Consider the following 20,738-nt stretch of genomic DNA (forward strand, 5'->3'; position numbering starts at 1 on the left):
TGTCTGGACCCTAAAGTCCCGTCGAAAACTCCTCACGCGGTGCCTACGCCACCCACCTCTGCCATAAGACCGGGAGCGAACCTCACAACCAAAGCTCCACCGCCAAACCCCTTGCGCGCACAACGCGACCCACATGAAGCTCTAGGAACCTGACAAACCAACTGACCAACCGTAAAGCAACACAGTACAGCCCCCCTGGTATTGCAGTATCTGAACTACCCCGAACGCGCACCCCGCCTGAACCAGGTCCACCAGGTCTCCCAGCTTGAACTGCCAGACACCACCACCCCCCAGCCAGCTGGCCCCATCTCGCCGACCACAACCCCATAAACTCCTACCCCCCAAGACTGCCCACACAACCCACGAGCCACAGAGTAAATAACGCATAAACAACTCGCTGAGCCACGAGACAAACTCCCCTCGTCTCGCCCCACTACCCTCGATGCGGGCGAGGCCCGACCAGTCCGCTGCACCCCCCCCCCGGGAATACTGCCTCCCCGCCCCCCCTTAGAGTCCATCTATCCCCTAACCTCCGCTAGAATCCCGACGACGTCTAAACATGATGTCTGCCACCAACCCTGTAAGATAGCTTATCCCACTAGAACGTAGCTTAAAAACACCCAAAATAATAAAGACAAATACGCCACAAAACTCGCCATGTACATGTTGGAACCCCAACCACCACCTGGACGCACAGATCGATCCACCCCAACTAGGGACCTAAGGGGACGTGACCCAAACCACCCCCCTCATCCTCCACGCCCCCGCGACCCGGCATGCCGCGCGCTTAACCCCTAGTGCCCCACTTGAAAGTAAAACCCTGCCTCTGCCATCATCACACGCGTAACAGCCTGTGATCCATCCGTGAGTCCCCATTCCCCCCATGACGATACTGCATAAACCCAACCAAACAATAACCCCCTAACCACTAAACACGACTTATCCTACTGAAAACCCACCATGCCAGTGTATCTCACCCCAAAGACCCAAGACCGTCTACCTAACCCGCCTAGCCCCCCCACATGTAATAATCCGCTCAACCCCAGTCCAAAACTGGCCACACCCAAACCCCACTCCCTCCCGCCACTGTGCCAACCACTTCAACCCCCACGCACGATGAAACCTACCATAATGCCACCAGGAAGCAAAACCCCTACGTAAATAACCCAACCGGCAAACCCTACGAGTCACTAGCATTATTCTGACTACCCCTGGTACACTAGCCCCGGGTACCCAGAACCCCCGCCCAAACACCGGCCAGCTGGTATAAAACGGGTAGCCCCGCAGAAACTGAAGCAGTTCCTACAAACACACACACCGCAGTCTAAGAACTTCCCAAAAGACCGTAAGCCCTACTAGATCATGGAGGTAAATGCCCCCTCATAGCCTCACGCCAACCCCTAACACAAATGAAGCACGAACGGTCCTTTGAACCCCGCCCCCCTTCCCCCCAAACTCCCGTGGTTCACGAAGATGAACTCATGACTGAAGCCACTTTCAAACTGCCACTAAACTTTGCAACCACCATCTCCGAGCAGGAGCGGGACGCGGAATCCGACTCCGACCCTGAGGCCGGCCTCTCTAGCCTCCTCCTGACGGATGAACGGCGTGGCCTAGAGAAAAGTAACAACCACTTGCCACAAACTGGCAATGAAACAAGGATGCATGCTAGGTCCCCCACCGCTGCGAAAATCCAGGGGCCCACCAAAGCCCCCCCCCCCCCGCTCCCTACCACTAACAATGACCAAACCCCTCCCCCCACCCTCCACGGTCCAAGATCCCTCCCCGGATCCTCTCCTGACATCTTCACCCTTGACCCCGGGGACCCAGTGGCCTCCCTCAAGAACATCCACTGTTATGGATACAGAGTCTCCAATGACCATATCCGTCGCATAGTCAAAGACTTCTCCTCTCTATCACTCCCCCTCTCTCTCCCTTTTGCCCTCTATCCCAATACCCTATCCTCCTTACTCATTCTACCCCTTTCCCCCCCTTGTGCAAAGCTTTCCCCATTGGGGTTTTGGTGCTGGCTGAGGTTACTTGTGTTTCGCGGGATTTCCCGCGACCCTTCCATTTGTAGATAGTCACGCGTATTGTATGGAAACCGCCGAAGGTGGTTCCCGCTAACTACTACTCTCTACAACTGTCTTGTGTGTCATCCCCTGTAACAACCCTTTTCTTGTGACTCAACTGAACCTGTGTGACTGTACCACTCACAACATGTCTTATAAGTCTGGTTATGTCAAGTCCTCTAGCAGTCCTCACTGTGAGAACTTGAGGTCACGAGTTGAAGACTCTCAACATGTATATCATCCTATGGAATCTGTACCCTATGGGACTTCATCACTCAGCTCTCCCCCCAGTGCTTGACGGACGACATCATATCACGATCTTGGAGATCATGAATACTCTGAGGCCCACATTCCTGTGATGCTGGCACGCTCGCATAGCGAGTGCCAAGTAGCCGTCCATCCATCGTCTGTTCCCTCCCTTGTCAGTCATCATATTCCCCTGCCAATGGTATGTTCCCTTTGGGAACGCCAAGTCACCGAAGGCCCCGCTAGTCAATCCTCATTGCATGCTCATGATATCAACCTGCTACTGGTACATTCGCGCTGTGAACGCCAAGTAACCGATGGCAGTTATATGAAGTTCTCACCCACCTCATGAGTTGCGACCACACACATGGTACGCTCCATCGAGGAGCGCCAAGTACCCATGGCTGACCCATCCATCCTGACGTCTCTGACTACCTACCATCAATTCCTTAATAGCTCACTACATCACCAACCATGATCAATGGGAATTCGATCGTCCACTCCCATGCAAGACTGGGATCACTCATCAATTACATATCCCATTATGGTACAGACTAGATACAATGTTCATCATCCCTCTATAAGAACGGATTGAGGAAAGGGGATTTCTCCCCATCCCCATAACATCCACCCCCGGGAATACCCCCCTACCCGTGACCCAGCCACAACGAACTCCAGACCCCTCCCAGTCTTGGACCAACTGGCTTTCACAACCATCACCACTGCCAAACCAAGTGATGGAAATGAAAAACTAGACTGGATGCCACTTGGGGCAGACCTAGAAAATTTCTATGCACATGGCATCCACCCAGCCTGCCTCCTAGAAGATGCCAACCCTGACCAAGCCAAGGCTTGGCTGAGAAAAGAAAATGCTATTTTAGCCCTCCCCCTTGACACGGCCCACAGCAAGGAAAACACAAGCAACTTCCAAACCAACATGGAAGCATTCCTGGAGAGGGCATTCCCCAACCAAGTCAGAGAAGTCAACGTCATCCCCCCTGTCCCTATTGACCTTAAATGTGGTGGAACCCCCCAATATGCCAAACCATGGGGCTTCCTCATCGAGGGCCTTAACCCCCAATTTGCCAACCTCCTGGTCTGCAAACACTTGTGGATGTGCCAAGCCTTTGGGTTCATCGCTATCAACACAGCCTTCAAACCCTCAACCTTCGTAATTTCATCACCAAAATGGGGAACTGTCATGGCCGTGCATTTTGGCCCGTTCCCCGCCTGTCCCGATGCCGCCCGAGCCTGTTCCCGCTATGCAAGCATGAGCGCGAGCCCCGACCTCAGCCCTATCCTCCCTGAGGACTCCCTGCTCACTTCCCCACTTGCCCCTAGGCTCCCCTACACTTGGCCGACTCCCCTGCTGCTGCACCAACGTTCCCACCCCGAGTCCGCCTCCGGCACCGTGCCCAGTGCGACTCCTCTACCCTGCCCACTTGGCCCCTACAGGGCCGCTATCATCCCCGCGCCCGACTCCGGCCCAACTCCGAGTCCAGCGCCGCTACGATACCATCGCCGCTATCGCGGCCCTACGCTCTTTCCTTTATTTATCTGTTATTGTTTGTTTTGACCCTCGGTCATTGCCGGCCGCTATGCGGCCAACCCCGCTCCTTATCCTTGTTTGCTTCCGGACCCTTCGGCCTTCGGCCCGGGTCCGCTTCCATTCATTTCTTCCTCCTATATATATCCTGTATACTACATTATAGTACTTTAGCTCTAATATCGATGTGACCACGACCCCTAAGTCCTGACCCCAACAAGGCAACCCCAGTGAGTCCGAAATGAGGGCCAAGAGACAGCTAGGGGGCACAGCACTCCCTTTAGAGTTGCTGAGGCCAAATGCCCTACCCCCGGGCCTTGTTCACGGCATCACGGCCATCGCGGCCTATAGCGGCCCGCAACGGCAACCCTCGGTGCCGACCCCGGACCAGTGTCTAACAGGAACAGACTCAAGGATGTGAATAATATTAAGACAGCTGTCCAACAGACAATCTCCAAACCACCCTTCAAGACGTTCCTTTCAGGTGCAAAGAACAGATCGACGATATCATCCAAAGTGTAAGGGTAATCCCCAGAGGATACGCCCCTAACGGTAAGGAAAACAAAGATGACCTGGAAGAAAAAAGGAACCCCATGTTGGACAAATCTGTCATGATGTGGGAACTACACATAGACCCCCCCTTCTCCACCCTCCAAGAAGCATGCGAAACTCTCCATGACCAGTGGATCCAATCCTTCAAGACTGCCACCTTTGTGAGTGAGAAAACCCAAGCCGGATACGCTGTTGTGGGGACAACTCCATGTGCCACAAAAAGTCGGATTCTGCAGAATTTGCCCACCAACATACACCACATACCCTCTGACGCTTCCATTGCTCGTCCCCACACTATCCAACACTCCATACACCCATTCCCTATTTTTCCTTATTTTCCCCATCATTCCTGACAGTCCCAAGCCAAATTCCCACACCCAACCACACTGCCAATTTCACCCCCTCTCCAGACCTCCATAACCACACATACAACCCAGCCGTTTTTCTACCTGATAGTGATGCTATACCTTCCTCCTTTAACCACGGAGCATTTCCCAGAATGGCAACCCCATATTCGGATGGTTCAGCACAGTGTATAGCCTCACATGGTCTTGTGTCAGGGCACAGCCCTTGACCCCACTCACCCTCAGACACCCTCACCCTTCTCCTAACCACCCTCTCTCCACATTTCCCCATTCCCCTTATCCTTCCCCCCACTGTTTCACATAATGACGCGTGCACGCGAACCCATGGGAACGTTCTGGGCGAGCGACTCACCCAGAAATGTACAGCCACAACCATGGGAACATTCTGGGCGAGCAGCTTGCCCAGAACTTTCCCACGGGTCACACCTGTTATGGAAAGTCGGCAGCAAGCGGGAACTGTATAGTTCCTAGGGTCCTTTTGTGTTGGCCTCACAGGGGGCTGAGAAGCTTACCCTTCTTCTCAGCTCATTCCCTGTGAAGGCTGAGGCCAGTCCCCTCAGCGACTTTGAGGAGTTAGCACCTGGGGAGAGTACCCCAGCTTCCACACCCGGCCTCGCCCTCCGGCCACTCCCAGCTGGGGTCCGGATCCTGACATCTTGACAGCACCTGTCAATGGCCACATCTCAAGAACCACTGCACCAATTGGGATGAATAAGGGCTCGTTGGAAAGCTGGAGACGAGGAGGTTGCTGACAGGAGGATAGGCGGGCGCTGTGGCGAAGTGTTGCGGAGATAGCTTTCACAATTCCCATTTCGGATCCATTATCACATATTGCCCATTCATTCATATTTCTTTTATTGTTTCTTTGTTCCCAATTGGATATTCATCATTTACGGTTGCCTAACGGCCCGTTTACATTCCCCCATGCCATTCATTCCATTTCCAACTCATATAAACTAGATAATAGCTTGTACATAACAAGTTAGTACTGAATAGACCCGTGAAGGGACAAGTGGCAAAGATGCCATCCATGACCCTAATGCCCCCTTGAGCTTGTTGCTCACGTCTAAGATCCCTCTGCACATAACTCTCAGCCTTGATGTCCAAGAGAGATGTAGGTGAGTGTTTAGTTGAGGTTCTAGCAGACCCAGTAGCACCTCAGGACCAAAACCCGGCCCCATGAATTACACCCACGCACACTACCACCCTCCCCCTCTTCTCTGTCTTGAGTCAAGGTGATTGACCTGTTACAATGCCTTCAACCGATCAAGGATCTGCCACACATGCAAGCCCTCGGACCGCTTCTTCCATATGTGCCCCATCCACACACACCCTGCATGGAAACAACAGTACCCCAATGTTAGAACTGGGTGAGGGTGGACATTTCCAGAGGGGAACCAGAGACTTAGCAAGGAGGGACCTTGGCCTCAGCGACTCAAGTGGAGTGCTGTGCCATTGCTGTTTGTCCATTTGGTCCTTAATTTCATAGGTGGTGAGCAGGAAGTCTCTAGGGGGCATTTCAGGTTGATTTTGGACTGAGGTTACAAGTTACTATGTACATTGTATATAAGGAGGGGTCAGGAATCAAAAGGAGCAAGGGTACTCCGAAAGCAGACAAAGGGAGCTGGAAGGAGGAACAACACCGAGGGTCAAGGGTTTGACTCAATGGTGTTTCCCAAAGGAGGAGTGAAGGGCCAAGGCCCAAGGAGGAAGGAAGGAGGATGGGAGTGGGGAATGGCTGACTGACTGAATAGAAAGGAAGCAGCAGCCCAAATAGGAGTGAGGGAGAATAGCAGAATTGAATGGAGCAATGCAATAGTTGCAAGGTCTGATGTAAGTCCAGAAAGTCCGAACTCGGAAGTTAAACTCCGGAATATTGGCAAACGTAATTAAATGGAATGAGCTAACCAATACAATGGGTATAAGCGGAGGTTCCGGAAACGGAGACACAAATGGGATTCCGGAGCGGAGGTCCGGAGTCAGGAGCATAGGTGTTGCATGCTCATCTGGGAGGTGTCAAGGTTGAGGTTGGACCTGGAATGTTCCAGAGTCGGACCAAAGGTGGTGTCGGAGCCGGAGGTGGGATAACCTCTTGGGAGTTGGCAAGGAGAAGGTGATGGAAGGGAAGTAGGGCTCCAGAGTCAGTTTCGGAGTTCCGGGAGCCCGGAGCAGAGGTCAGGATTGTATGGATATGACACCCTCCCTACTCCAACCCTCAACAAGGAAGAGGACGCGGCCAACCCCCAAACTGGTATGGACCTCACTTCCTCCCCTTCAACCCTCCCAACTACAACTCCGATTAAGGGAGCCCCACCCATATCAAGGGCCTGTGGAGAACATGAGGGAATGGTAGAACATGGAAAGAGCATTCTTTTATTACTGTAGCTACTCCACTCTACCCTGTATATACCACAAGCTACACGCCCATATTACCACACCTGCCTGAAACTGTCACCCACTCTGAGCCCTGCATGATACACATATTTGCCTTCGCTCCACAAATACATGGCAGGATGAAACAATCGCGACACAACTCCCACTATAACTGCACCTAAAACCCTGCCACACAACCACTTTCTGAATCCCATCAACCTCCACTACTGTTAGATGAGCGGGTGGAGTTGTCCGGAAGTGGAGAAGGGACTCAGGAGTGGAGGGACCTTGGCCTCAGTGACTCAAGTGGAGCACTGTGCCACTGCTTGTTGTCTAAGGTGGTCCTTAACTTCAGGTTAGCAGGGGGAGTCTCTTTGGGGGACAATCCAGTCGTCATGGTCGTCAATTTCAGACTGGGGGTACAGGAAACTAAGTACAGAGTGTATATATATAATACAGGAGTGGAGTCAGAGGACCCAAAGGGAACAAAGGGAACTGAAAGGAGACAAAGGGGGACTGGATGAGGGAACAACCCCAAGGGTCAAGGGTTGGAACTCTATGGTGCTTCCCAAAAGGGCAAGGCCAAGAGGGGAAGGAGTGGAGGGGGGTTGAGGGGAATGACAGCTGACTAATATGGAAAGGAAGCAGCTGTCTAAATAAGGAAGAGGTAACAAGAGGATTAAATGGCACCATACAGTAGAGACTGCAGGGTCCGGAGTCGGAAGTCTAAGTCCGAAATATTGGCAAGACATAATAAATGAAATGTAATAAGGAATACAAGGAGATAAGATGGAGGAGGAGGTCAAAGTCTGGAGGTGTGACCAGAGTTCCGGAGGTGGAGGTGCGATGGGGTTCCGGTACAGGAGTCCGGAGCCGGAGGTGTGGAGCATCGCAATCTCTGGTCTGGAAGGTACAAGGTTGGGATCAGACCCAGAGTAAACCGGAGTTGGACCAGAGGTAGTGTTGGATGTTGTGTTGGAGCCAGAGGTAGAGTGGGCTCTCAATAACCAACAGGGGGAGGAGGAGGTGGAGGATGTGGAGTTCTGGGGGAGGAGATGGAGGTCCAGAACAGGAGCGGAGGTCCGGAGTTGTATGGATATGACAACTACCCTGCAAAGATCCCGAAAAAATCCCAACACTGCACACCAAACCCTCACCTACTGAGCCCACATTTACTGAGCCCATGGGAGACAGGAAAGCCCACTTCGAACCCCAGCTGGCAACTGACTCGAAGAACCCCAAAATGCCTGTAGAAAGAATAAACCTCCAAAGCCCAATCACTTGGCAAACACTCAACTGGTCGACTGGTCACAGCCCCCAGTGCCCAGAGGGCGGGGGTTTGTACCGTTTTACCAAAACCCCATGACAGGCACCAGGAATTGGAAAACAGACTCAAAACCCCACACAAACCACTCCACCTGCATGGAGGCAACAGCCCAACAGCCACATCTGGCCACCTCCACATCACCGCCCTCAACATCAAAGGGGCCAACAGTGTCAGGGATGTGTCCGGGGTCAAGGGGGCCCAGATGCAACACCCGGGACTGAGGCCCTCATGGGGTGTGGAGTGGGTGTGTGTCAGGGCACACCTGCCTGACCTGGCCCCACCTGACCTGGTGCCCCACCATCCGCTCCTCCCGACCTCCCCCCTTTTCCCTTTTTACTCTTCTCCCTTCTCCCTTCTCTCTTCTCTTCTCTTTCTTCTCCTCTCTTCCCCTTTCTTCTTTTCTTATCACACGGACAACTTCCTTTGTATCAATGTACCATTGACCCGGCTGCAGTGCAACACGCCCGGACCCGGACACACCAGATGACCTCCTGCATACTGGACGCTCCTGGGACCTCTTGCGGAGGTACCCAGATGGATGTGGCTGTGTGCATAGATGACGTGGCACTTCCCATGTGGCCTTAACCACATGTATATAAACACAGCCTAAGTGGGAACTGAGAAGCAACCTTTGTCTCACACTTCCCACTTTAGGCAAGTAGCTTACACTCCCCCTGCTAATAATAATAACACACTTCCCACTTTAGCCTAAGTGGCCAGGGACCCTTGTCTGCTTCGGGCCCGTTGTTATGCATGCCTGCGTCACACCCTCAGCCCCAGGCAATACACACAGATGCTCTTGACCCCAGGTCGGTCCCTGACAGCAGAAGAAGGTTTCAACCCCATTTCCCCCCACCTCCCCTGCCATGGTGATGCAAGAACAGTATGATGACTTGCTGGCCCAGTTCCAGGAACTACAGGCCATTGTGATAGCCCAAGCCCAGGGCCAGCCCATGCATGCACCCGCACATGTGCCCAGACCACCCAAGGTCACCCCCCCCCCCCACCCCCTTCTCAAGAGTCAGCAAGGACCTTGACTGCTTCAAGGCCGAATGCGGGATCTATCTCTACATCTGCATGGCCAAGTTCCCCAGCACCCTCTCCCAAGTCCTCTTCATGCTTCCTACATGAAGGGAGGGACTGCAGGAGCATGGGTGATGCAATGCACCATGGCGCTACTGAGGATGGGCTCCCCTACACCCACCATGGATGAGTTCAACGCAGAACTTGATGCCATGTTCCAAGACCTGAACTGGGCGGCTACAGCCCAGCAGAGGCTGGCTACCATCCGACAGGGAAGTGACCCCGTGGACAAGCTCATCCAGGAGTTTGAGATACTAGGGCCCACCTCACAGCTAGGTGATGTAGGGCTAGTCGACCACTTCGAGTGGGCAATCAACTCCCGGCTCCACAAGAGCATCTACCAGCTCCGCCCTATGCCCACCACCTGGGCCAAATGGAAGTGTGAAGCCATGCTCCTTGACAGCCAGTGGCAGCACTTCCAGAGGATGCAGCCATGCACGGCCTCACCCAGGCCCCCTCCACCAGCCCCACCTGCGACCCCTGTAACCTGCCCCAGACGAGAGATGAACCTGCACCCCAAGACCTGCCAGACCTGACGCCTGCACCTGGAAGACCTTCAAACGCTGATGAAGGGGCTGAAGGGCCAAGTGACAAAAGGACCAGAAGCAAGAGGGAAAGGGCTAGGCCTGGACCAAAGAGGGAACCTGGAGACCCAGCCTGTGGGGGGTGCGCACCGGCCGCCCATGAGGGATAGCTCATGCAGATGCCATGATGTGCATGAGCTGCCACCAGCACTGAAGCTTCATCAAGTCATTGCAAAGAAAAGGAGAAAAGGAGCACCCCAGGCCCGCAAGGATGAGGAAACCACAGAGACGACCCCAGAGGTAGCAGTGTCCCCACCTGCTATCTATGTCCTCTCCAAACGGTCCCTGAGATCCCTCAACCTTGCTGTGAGGCTGACCTCCCTGACCTCCCTTGCCTCTGTGTCCATATCAGCATTCATGAGCCCTGAGTTCATCCAGAGGCACAAGCTTGAGACCACCCCACTCCCCCAACCCATCCCTGTCTGTAACATCTATGGAACCCCAAACGAGAATGGGGCCATAACCGAGGAATTAGAGGCCCTCCTGACGTTCGGATGCCATACAGAGCGGGCCCACTTCACAGTCGCAAACCTCGGGTGACAGTCCCTCATCATAGGGCACTCGTGGCTGCTGCACCACAACCCGGAAGTGGACTGGGTACGGCAAAAGGTCATCATGTCCCACTGCCCATCCTCCTGCCGGCCACCATGAGCGCTGAAGGAGAGAACGAAGGAAGGTCAGTTGGGAGGTTCAAACGAGACCACCACCAAGCTGTTCCCTGGTTCTTTAGTTAGGATGGGGAAGTGTATTAGTGTTATTTATTGTAAATATAGTACCAATCCGAGTGTTTTGGCTAATTCTATTTTTATGGGTTAGTTTTAAAGTTCCTGGGAATTGACTTACAGATAAACCGAGCCCTGCGGAGCTGTTTCTTTATTGAAATTTCTTAATTTGTCTAGGTGTAATTCTGTGTAGCGTTGTTTTAATTTGGATTTAATCTTCTACTTGGTGAAGTTTCAAAGATTCTAATCAGTTAATGGATTTGGATTGTGTCTGGAGTGTCCCTTGAGTTTGTTTTATTTTTGTCTTATTTTATTGCTTGTTTTAACAGTAGCAAAATAACTGTTTTGTGTTTACACTTTGAAATCTGGAGTGTAAACCAGCTCTCCTGTTGAAATATCTACTTAATATTTCTCTCCTTTATTGCTGCCTTTTACTACAGTGGCAATCTTAACTGTATATCACTTTTTCGCACTGGAGTGACAACCAGAAATGCTTGAGAAAAATAATACTCTATTTTCTTACTTCTCTGAGGGGGCGAAAAGTCGCAGAAAGGGTCTCCCTTTTATACTCCTTGGGTCACCTTCCTTTTTCACACTCTACCTTCTATTTACAGGATTTATTTACAGTGTATTTTTCTCAAACTGAATAAAAAATGAAATTTTCACGCTATAGTTCTACTGCGCTTTTGCTGCGCTGAACTGCGGTTCTACTGCGGTCAGACTGCACCTAGAATCCTTATTGTCCTCCCTCGCCTAAGCTATTTTAATGGTTAATTAGAACTTGGCTGCGCTGCATTTGCTGCAGTTACCTATTTCAAATTCCCTATATATACCATTAAATTTGCTATGACTGTCAGGGCACACCCGCCTGACCTGGCTCCACCTGGCCCAACCTGACCCGGTACCCCGCCGGTCCACCCTTCCTTACCTCCTCCCCCTTTCCCTTCTTCCCCCCTCATCCTCCCCTCCTCAGTTTCTCCTTATCTTACTTCTCCTTTATTCTCCCTTTATTCTACATGGACGACTTTCTCTGTATCAATGTACAACTGACCCATCTGCAGCGCGCCCACCATGTACCTGGCCTGGGCACCTCAGGCGACTTCCCGCTGTGCCCAGCACGCGCGCCTGCACCGGATACCCTCGGGATCTCCCACGGAGACACCCGGGTGGTTACGGCTGTGTGCGAGGGTGACGTGGCACCCATCATGTGATCCAAGCCGCATGTATATAAACGAACCTGAAGTGGGAACCGAAGAAGTAGCCTTCTTCTCAACTTTCCACTTCAGTCTAAGTGGCCAGGGACCACTGTCCCACATCGGGCCTGTCAGTACGCACGCCCGATCCGCCCCCCACCTGTCAGAGTACACCCACTTCCAGCCACTTCCAGCCTACTTACCATCATGATCTGATTCCATGATCTATGATCACCCAGATTCCATGATCCATGATCCCTGTACAGCCTTATGATCTGATCCCACTCCAAGATCCATGTTCCATGATCCATGATCCAACACAGCCAGACAAACCTGGATCATTGATTGTTGGTATGTACAGTGCCTCATAGATTAGCTGTGTGTGTAGGCTACAGTATATTACACCCTGAGTAGCAAGCAGGAAGACCAGCTTTCTTCTCTCATTTCCCCTCGCTGCTCAGGTATGTTGTACATAGTAACATAGTGGCTGGAATATGACTCATTTCCCCTCGCTGCTCAGCTGGAGCCTGTGTCACCTAGCACACCTCGCGGTTCTCCTATTGAGACCGACCCAGACCTTCCTAGTCTTACCTCCACTTCCACTGGATCTCTTAACCTTAGCTCCGAGCAGCTCGGTATCCTGACACCGCCAGGCTCTCGGTCCCGGACGCTATACCCGGACCCCCTCGACCCCGGACGAGTCCCTGACAATGACTCGATGATTCTGAATTCAAACTTCGCATTACTATGCGTACGGCTGTGCTGAGACCTTCAGCTGATTTATTCCATTTTTATTTAGTGACATTTAGTTAAAATGAGACTGAAATGGTAAATGAGTGAATTATTCAGGTTTAAAACTGAAAGTAAAAGTTGCTAGTAGTCAAGAATTACTCAAATGAATGTGTTATAGCTCTCCACCTCATTAGAATATCGTTCCCTAAAATTCCCGCCATGGTCCGTCGTAGTTTAGTGGTTTTCGTGAATTTCGTTCATATTCCCTGATTCCCCTTTGTATTATCACATCCTAATCCTCCATATGTATTGTTCATTGTTATAGTAGGTCGTCCTTGAAGATATCATATTTTTATGTATTTTATTTAGGACTCTGGACCTCTTGAAGCTGTTTTCCCGCGCGTTTTCTGGTTTCTAACTTCATGTCCTTGTATCTCATTCATTTCTGGATGTTTTCTCACGTTCTTGGTATCATAAATTTTCATTTATTCCCACCTTTCCAATGGTACTAAGGTTGTGTCCTATTTCCTGGTATTCGTTGAGTTAGCAAAGGTTCGCGTGCACATTCGGTAATCATGTGCGTCATTCCCATAGTCGTTCATATGCGGGCACCATTTCTGTTTAATTGTTCGGGATTTATGATATGCACGGGTTTTTATTTCTTTCATATGGGCTTCTGTGATTTATTTCAGATTTTTCCCTCATGATCTAAGGTTGTTTTGCACTTTCCGTGCTTTGTTTGACCGGGCTCTTCCTTATTTGGACGGAAATTGGTCTTCGCGATCTGCCGAAGTGCGGATCTCGGTTCCGACGGCCGGTTCCCTGCGCATCGCCACCCTCACGTGTCATTACACATGATGCGGATTTCTATATTCCCGTCATGGGTATAACTTCACAACGGCTGGACCGTTTGGGCTGAAAATTTGCATAACTATAGTTCCCCATTTTTAATAATTTCCGTGTAAATTTCGTTGTATGTTTTAATTATGGATCCTACGCAAACATCGTCTTTTCCCTGAGCTCGGACTTTTGATGTCGCTATTCCCGTTATTGGATATCTTATTAACGCATGATCCTTTTATTATGAAAATTTGGGAGGATTAAGATTAGATCCCTTCCTTTCTAATGGGCTATCAAGCTTGTCTCGGTCGTTACTAGTTAATCTTCGCGCTTGCCTTTTAGACATTGTCCTCGTTTTGCAGGAGTTTTAGTCATATCTCCATCGTTTATAGGTAGTTTCCCCTGTAATTACTCTCATTGGTTCCGTTTGGAGGACATCTACATTTCCTATTGTAAACACGACTCTGACTTTTGCATTAGTTCCTGAGGAATCTTCATTCCGTGGTACTTCCATCCTTGGCTACGTGTTCGGACGTGGGAAAGTAGTTTCCGTGGAGGTTCTCTGATTATTTTTATAGTCAAATCTTGCTCGATTGTCCTAATTCTTGGTTTAATATTTGCTATAAATTCCCCCGAGAATTCCGTCTCGTTGATAGTAAGCTTGAAGTATTTTTGCTATTTTTCTTTCTTTCGATTTATCGTGTATAGTCATAATAATTCGTAAAAATTCGTAAAATTCGTTAAAATTCAGGTCCTTCTATTTTCTCATATCTACTTGTCGTATGAGGTTTTTGTGATTTATCTGGCATATTTCCATAATGGGTTTCCATAGTGTGGCCGTTATTTCTCCTACAAACAGGCACAGCGGGTCTATTGCAGTCCCTTGCAATCCCCTTTTCAATCACCTTGTTTCTCTTATCTTTTTATCAATATCTTTTCTTAAGATTGTTTATTGGATATTTGCATAAGGTTGCTTTAAGTCTCGTCTCAATCTTTTCGCGAAAGTGTTTCGTATTCAGACCTAGTGGTAGTACAAAGAATGTATTCGGAAGATAATTCGGGGTTGATTGGGCGGTAGTGTGATTGGGAGAGAGAGTGTTTTCACATCCAGTCATCTCATAGCTACCTCCAATATCTTTCCCTTCGCTCAACCGGCCAGGTTTCGTCGGCAAACAACACATCTTGGTCCGATCGGTACATTTCCATGGCTACTTGCAATTCCTCCGTAGTTTCGGGATCGAACTCTCGGAGCTTCTCGTATACGAATGTTTGGAAAATGTGGTAAAATTCGAGAGGGCGTTCCTTGCGGGGTATAGTTAGATGTTCGAGGGATAGATGGAGAAAATGATGAAGTTGTCCCCATGCTTGACGTAGATTGTTGTCGATGTAATCTACCGTTCCATGGTCATTGCAGATAGCGGCTTCCAACATAATCCTCCCTATTACTAATTCTATGACTTCTTCCAGGTCTTGTACCAACGGCCTTGTCTCGTGCAACTTGAATAAAGTTCCCATTCTGTGCGGATTTTCTCGAAGCGCAATCTCATCTTGAATTAGCGACGTGCATTCTTGAGTAGTTCTCCAGGTCTTGTCTAAGTCTCGTTCCAATTGTGTTAGGTGTTTGTTGAGTAAGACGCTTACGAACTTGATGCCCTTGGGGTAACCTTGGTCGTAGTCTGTGCACATCTTTTCTTTAAGTAGTTTGGCGAATGCTGGGGATGCCGTGGTTCCAACGCGGGGTACATAAGAAGATCGGGTAGGTCCCCAGGTGGGTTCCGGTGAATTATGGGGTACCGACACCACTTGGTTGATGGGGGGTCCGTCCAGTTATATGCATACTCTGCAATACTACTTTCGGGATACTGTAATTCCGCGTCCTGTAAATCTTCTGAATCCGTATCTACAGCGGCTATCTGGGTTATCTTAACTTCCTCTGTCTTTGTCTTCACGTGCTTACTATCGGATTGTAGGCGGGACTCTTCCAGAATTCCCCCCGTCCTTTCCAATAATACCCTGTCCGCTGTTTGTCGCTGGTTAAGGTTATTCCTCACCCTTTCAATCAAGTATTCAAGCTCGGAGTCCGATCTGTGGCTATCAGCACTAGTGGACATTTCATCTGTTTCCAGGATTGTCACCTTCCCAAGGTTGTGATTGCTCCTGCTGCTACGACGTGATTCGGAATCCAACCTTCCATCTGACCTCGCTTGACTAGGGAGACTGGCGATTTGGCGGTCTGGACAGTAGACATATTCAGATATAAGCTAGTTCGGATTATTCTGAGGGGGCAGGACTCTAGCTAAGTTGTCTTTGTCCTCCTCTGATTTATATATATTTTTGCTTCTGTATACTCCATCCTCCATTGGTACTCTGGGGTTCTGAGCTTTCCCTTCGTGGGTTGTGTCTTGTCCCCCCATCTTTCCAATGACCATGAGGCAGTCCATCCGCAGCCTCATCTCTCCGTTCCACTTCCCTGTTCCTTTCTGCTCGTCCTTTTATGATATCTGCTCTGGTTTGGTCTTCAATATCATAGCTCAACGTCTCAATTCTCCTGGCTGTTCCCTTAGACCAAATCCTCCTTCGGCTTTTCCCTTTGGGCACGCACTCCGATCTTAGATCGCCGCTGTTACTGGGGTTCTCCGATTTTCCCATGACTCCTCCCCCTGCTGACTTCATGGCTTGTCTCACTGGCAAGTCATCTTCGGGTTTTCCATTTATTTGGATCTTGCGCCCTCTTTGATCGATTCCTTGTGTCTTACTTGTGTATCCCCCGATTGCTACTCAATTGTTTCTGGGCCGATGAGACATTACTCGTCTCTACCTTATCCCTGGTTTTGTTTACTTTAATGCTAGAGTACATTGGGATCTACGCACGGAGTCCGGGAATTTATCGATTGGCTTTTCCTGCCCCCGGAAAGGCAATAAAGGGGATGTTACTCCTCTTCCTCCTTCCATTGGTTTAGTAGGGGTGAGAAGGGTTGCAGGATACGTAGAATTGCCTGCCCGTTGGCTTCCTCCCTTGGTTCTTGAGTAGATACCGGTCCCCCAACGATTCCTGAGAGCTTGATTTCTCTCGATTCTCCATATTCCTATGAACCGCCTCTGGTTCTTCTCCATCGGATGTTAATGGGCTCTCCGGTTCCGGTTCCTTGTCCTTTTTGGGTGTTAATCTGTAGCGCCAGCCTGCTAACACTATGATCAGGCCCAGGATTACTGCGATCGTCGTGTATAGAGTAGTCTTCATGCTTTGTAGACTAGTCTTGTCCGCTTTCAGGGGGTCTTTCTGGTGCTGTGGGATCATTCTAAGTCATTTTATACCTTTCTTCCGAGTCCAAATACAACATTTTTATTATTACACCCATATATTTCTGGTGTGTATCTGACACGCTTCCCTCCAGTCCTGTCCATTGGCTATGTAGTCGTCTATGTGGATCATAGCAAGTCCTTCGGATAGACCATGTACTGCCATCACATCCCGTACTGCATACCGATATGTAAAATCCGGGCATTCCACTACTGGCGGTCTGCCGGTTACTTGTTGTACCTGTTCGGGTGTTGGCGGGTCATTGACGATCGTTTCAGCCATTTCTTCAAGGGGGAACTCTTCACCCTTTCTGCTCCTCCACTGATCAGATCGCCAGTTCTTCCAGCCTCTCCTTGCCCGTGTGCAACAGCCGACCGCACGCTTCCAGACTCTTGAAGCCCATCCCTTCTTCATTTTTATTTTATTTTCCTTTTATAACGCGCGTGCTTTGACTTTTTGTTCCACCGCCGTGGGCGCTCTGTATTGTATGTGCCTTGGTTGATCCCTGAATTCATTAACGTGGGTTAATTAACTGAAGAAACTTCACTGGAGAAGCTTTCTTTCCTTTCCAAGACGTGAAACCAGTTAAGGTGCATGGGCGCAGGAAAATAGAGGCGTCCTCTCGGTGATTCAGGACTTTTATACCTCATATATGACCCGGGCTGATGTTTCTGTTCATGGTCCCTATAGTCCCATCGTGGATCGTGCCTCGCTGCTTCCCTTGCCCGTTCACTTAACGAGTCAATTACTTTCGGCAAATCCTTTCCCTCTTTTATCAATTGTTTTCTGATGGTCCATCTATCCCACACTGCGTCCCAATATAATATTTCCTTATTTAACCGTGCCTGGCTTTCCTTGTAAGGTATTTCAAATGTTATTTCCACGAAATCGTCCCCGTCGGGTTTGTAGATTCATCACCTTCTCCAGACTCTCTGGATTTTCGTCAGATAATCCTCCCAAGTCATCATCTCCTGAGTCATCCCCATTCTCGCTCTCTTCTGACGGGGTCCCGTCAGCCTCCTTCTCTCCTAACCACTGTTTCCTTTCCAAATTATGCCATTTCTCAATTGTTTTCCATTTTCCCTCTTGTTCAGGCTTCCGTTTGTGTATGACAGGCTCGTTGTTCTCGCGAAAATAAAACATTTTTACCCGTTGCGCTGCTATGGGCTTGGACAATACTGTTCCATCCAATTCCGCTAAGACATACGCCCCAGACGGTCGGTTTTCTACCACGTAATACGGCCCGAACCATCTCAGCGCTCCCTTATTTCCTTGTTGATTATCTAGGAAATTCTTATATACTAATACCATAGTACCGGGTTTGATTGGATCTTTATATTGCGGTTTTCCATATTTGTCCCAAAATGCTTGCGCATTTTTCCGCCGTTGGGCTTCTAGATCCCTTGATGCCTGGTCTATATTGTCATCCCTTTCCTTCAATTGAGCCATTCTTAGCGCTAGTAGATCCGTTGTAGATTCTACTTTATGCCAGTCCAATGTATGCCATGTTCTTTCAGAGATGTCAAAGGGGAATAGAGGTGGTTGTCCATATAGTAAATAATATGGTGAAAATCCCGTAGCTTTACGCGTCGTTACTCTATCCGCCCACATAGCATAATAAAACCATTCGGACCATTTGTTTCTGTTTCCTTTGCAATTCTTCCAAATTGCGTCTAGCCAATACCTATGTCCTACTTCTAACATTCCATTTGCCCTTGGGTTCTCCGCGGAAGTGTGAATTACTGGAACATTATATTTCTTTACTAATGTTTGAACTGCATCCTTGAATTCCGATCCGTTGTCTGTAGTTATTTGTGGAATACAGCCGAATCGGCACATTATGTCCTCGAAAATAAACCTTGCTATTCCGATTGAGCTTTTGTCATACAGCATTCGCGCTTCGAGCCAACCCGACAAGTCGTCTCTGGCATCCACTATATAGTTATACTTCCGGCTCTTTGGCATATGGACCGTGTCCAATGCAAATTTCTTCAAAATTGTTTTTACATATGTCGGTCTTATTGGAATTTTGGGCCTGTAGTTAGATCTAACCTGGCATTCATGACATGTTTGACAATACCATTCCACAAATGTGAACATTCGTGGCCACCAGACTTTATCCGCTAAATTCTTATAGGTCGGGAGCTTTCCCCGATGTCCGGTCTCGTCATGCGCTTGCTTGCATAGATCCCAACGCTTGTCTAAGTCTTCTATTACCAAAAGTGGTGGTTGTACACCGTTTCTCCGCCAGAGTCTTGAATCTCCATAGTAGAATTTCTTGACCCGCATTAGGACTCTCCTGTGCTCCGTAGCTCCCTTTGGTAATTCCATGGTTGTTAGGTATTTCTTGATTGGATCAAAAAAATCCGCCTCTTTCTTTAAATCCACAGGCTGTTCCCTTAGTGATTTGGGTTGTTTTTCCGGTTTAATTTGGCCTTCCATGTATCCTACCTGTCCTAGCCAGTTAAGAGGTTCCACACCGGTATTGGAAATAACCGTAGGGTTTTTCCATTGTACTTCCACCGGTAGACATTCCTCTTCTCCTGAGTCCATCTTTGCAATATGTTGTATTATCCATTTCTGTTCATTTTCCCAATCTAATTCTTCCTCGTCGCTTGAATATTCCGGTTCCGAGTCCGCCTCATATTCTTCTTCTGAGTTTTCTAAATCCATGTCATAGTCTTCTTCCTCTGAAAATTCCCCATCCTCTTCTCCCGAAGCTAAATCCTGTTCTTCGTAGTAATACCATCCCGCATTAATATTCCTAGCATATTGAAATGCGTCATCTTGATCCATTTCCCCATCAGACTCCTCGGAATCCTCTTCCGAAGGTCTTCTTCATGACAGTCCATCCGGACCTTTGTGCTGGGTTGCCGGAACATGTTCCATTTCAAAATTAAACAAGTGTAGATAGGATACCCATCTTGTCATGGGTGCATTTGGCAGGTCCGGGTTATTTACCATTTGGATTACCGACCTTGCATCCACCTTGATCCGAAAATGGTATCCCCACAGGTATCGCCTGCATGCTTTGACTGCCCAAAATACTCCGTACAGTTCCAATTTGGGTTGAGAATAATGGGATTCCGTTTCATTGAATGTTCTAGACCCAAATTCTATCGGATATTCTATTCCATCCTCCAACCTTTGGAATAACACCCATCCTACGCCACTCTGCGCGCTGTCTACTGCTAATGTGACTAGACCTTTGTCTGATTCTCTGTTTTCCTTACGTTCCACTTGTCTTGCTAATTCTAAACTTAATGGCCTTAAGGCTCCCGCGCCCAATGCTGCTTCCTTCAATATATCCATTGAGTCTTGTGCTTCGTCCATCCATTGGAAGTCCTCATCGGCTCCCTTCCTTGTGTACATAGTCAACAGCTTAGCTATTTTAGCAAAATCTTGGATCCATTGGCGCACAACTCCAACGGTTCCTAGAAATCCGCGTACTTCCGAGACGCTCTGGCAACTTTCCCATTTAAGGATCTTGATAGGGTACCGTGACTTATGGTTTGTCCGATTATGGACACATTTCTTCCTACTAATTGTAATTCGGGGGTTGCTAATACAAATTTCTTACCCGAAATAGTAACTCCGCTGATCTCGATTCTCGTTAGTAACTCATGCAGCGATTGTGCATATTCCCAAACAAATCGGCGGATTTCGGGGTTCTCGGGGATGGTCTCTCCCTGGTACAGGGTTGGAGGTCCCTTGAGTGCAATGTCATCAACAAACACCCCCGCTCTGTCTGCCATTCCCTTTATTATATGATAAGATCTTCTACAAAATTCAATTACTGAGT

General features: G+C 49.2%; 2 protein-coding genes across 2 annotated transcripts; one reads left to right on the top strand and one right to left on the bottom strand.

The window, feature by feature from the left end:
• Positions 1–12,365: 12,365 nt before the first annotated feature.
• On the top strand, positions 12,366–12,829 carry EI90DRAFT_3125690 (uncharacterized protein; the record flags this gene model as incomplete). Its single annotated transcript, XM_039063861.1, has 3 exons — positions 12,366–12,414; positions 12,478–12,524; positions 12,584–12,829. The coding sequence occupies 3 exons, from the start codon at positions 12,366–12,368 to the stop codon at positions 12,827–12,829; spliced, it is 342 nt and encodes a 113-aa protein (XP_038914610.1).
• Positions 12,830–16,984: 4,155 nt separating this feature from the next.
• EI90DRAFT_3017516 (uncharacterized protein) lies at positions 16,985–17,350 on the bottom strand (the record flags this gene model as incomplete). Its single annotated transcript, XM_039057111.1, has 1 exon — positions 16,985–17,350. The coding sequence occupies one exon, from the start codon at positions 17,348–17,350 to the stop codon at positions 16,985–16,987; it is 366 nt and encodes a 121-aa protein (XP_038914611.1).
• Positions 17,351–20,738: the final 3,388 nt, after the last annotated feature.

This window comes from Cantharellus anzutake, assembly GCF_015039405.1.
Source record: "Cantharellus anzutake strain C23 chromosome Unknown EI90scaffold_33, whole genome shotgun sequence".
NCBI lineage: Eukaryota > Fungi > Basidiomycota > Agaricomycetes > Cantharellales > Hydnaceae > Cantharellus > Cantharellus anzutake.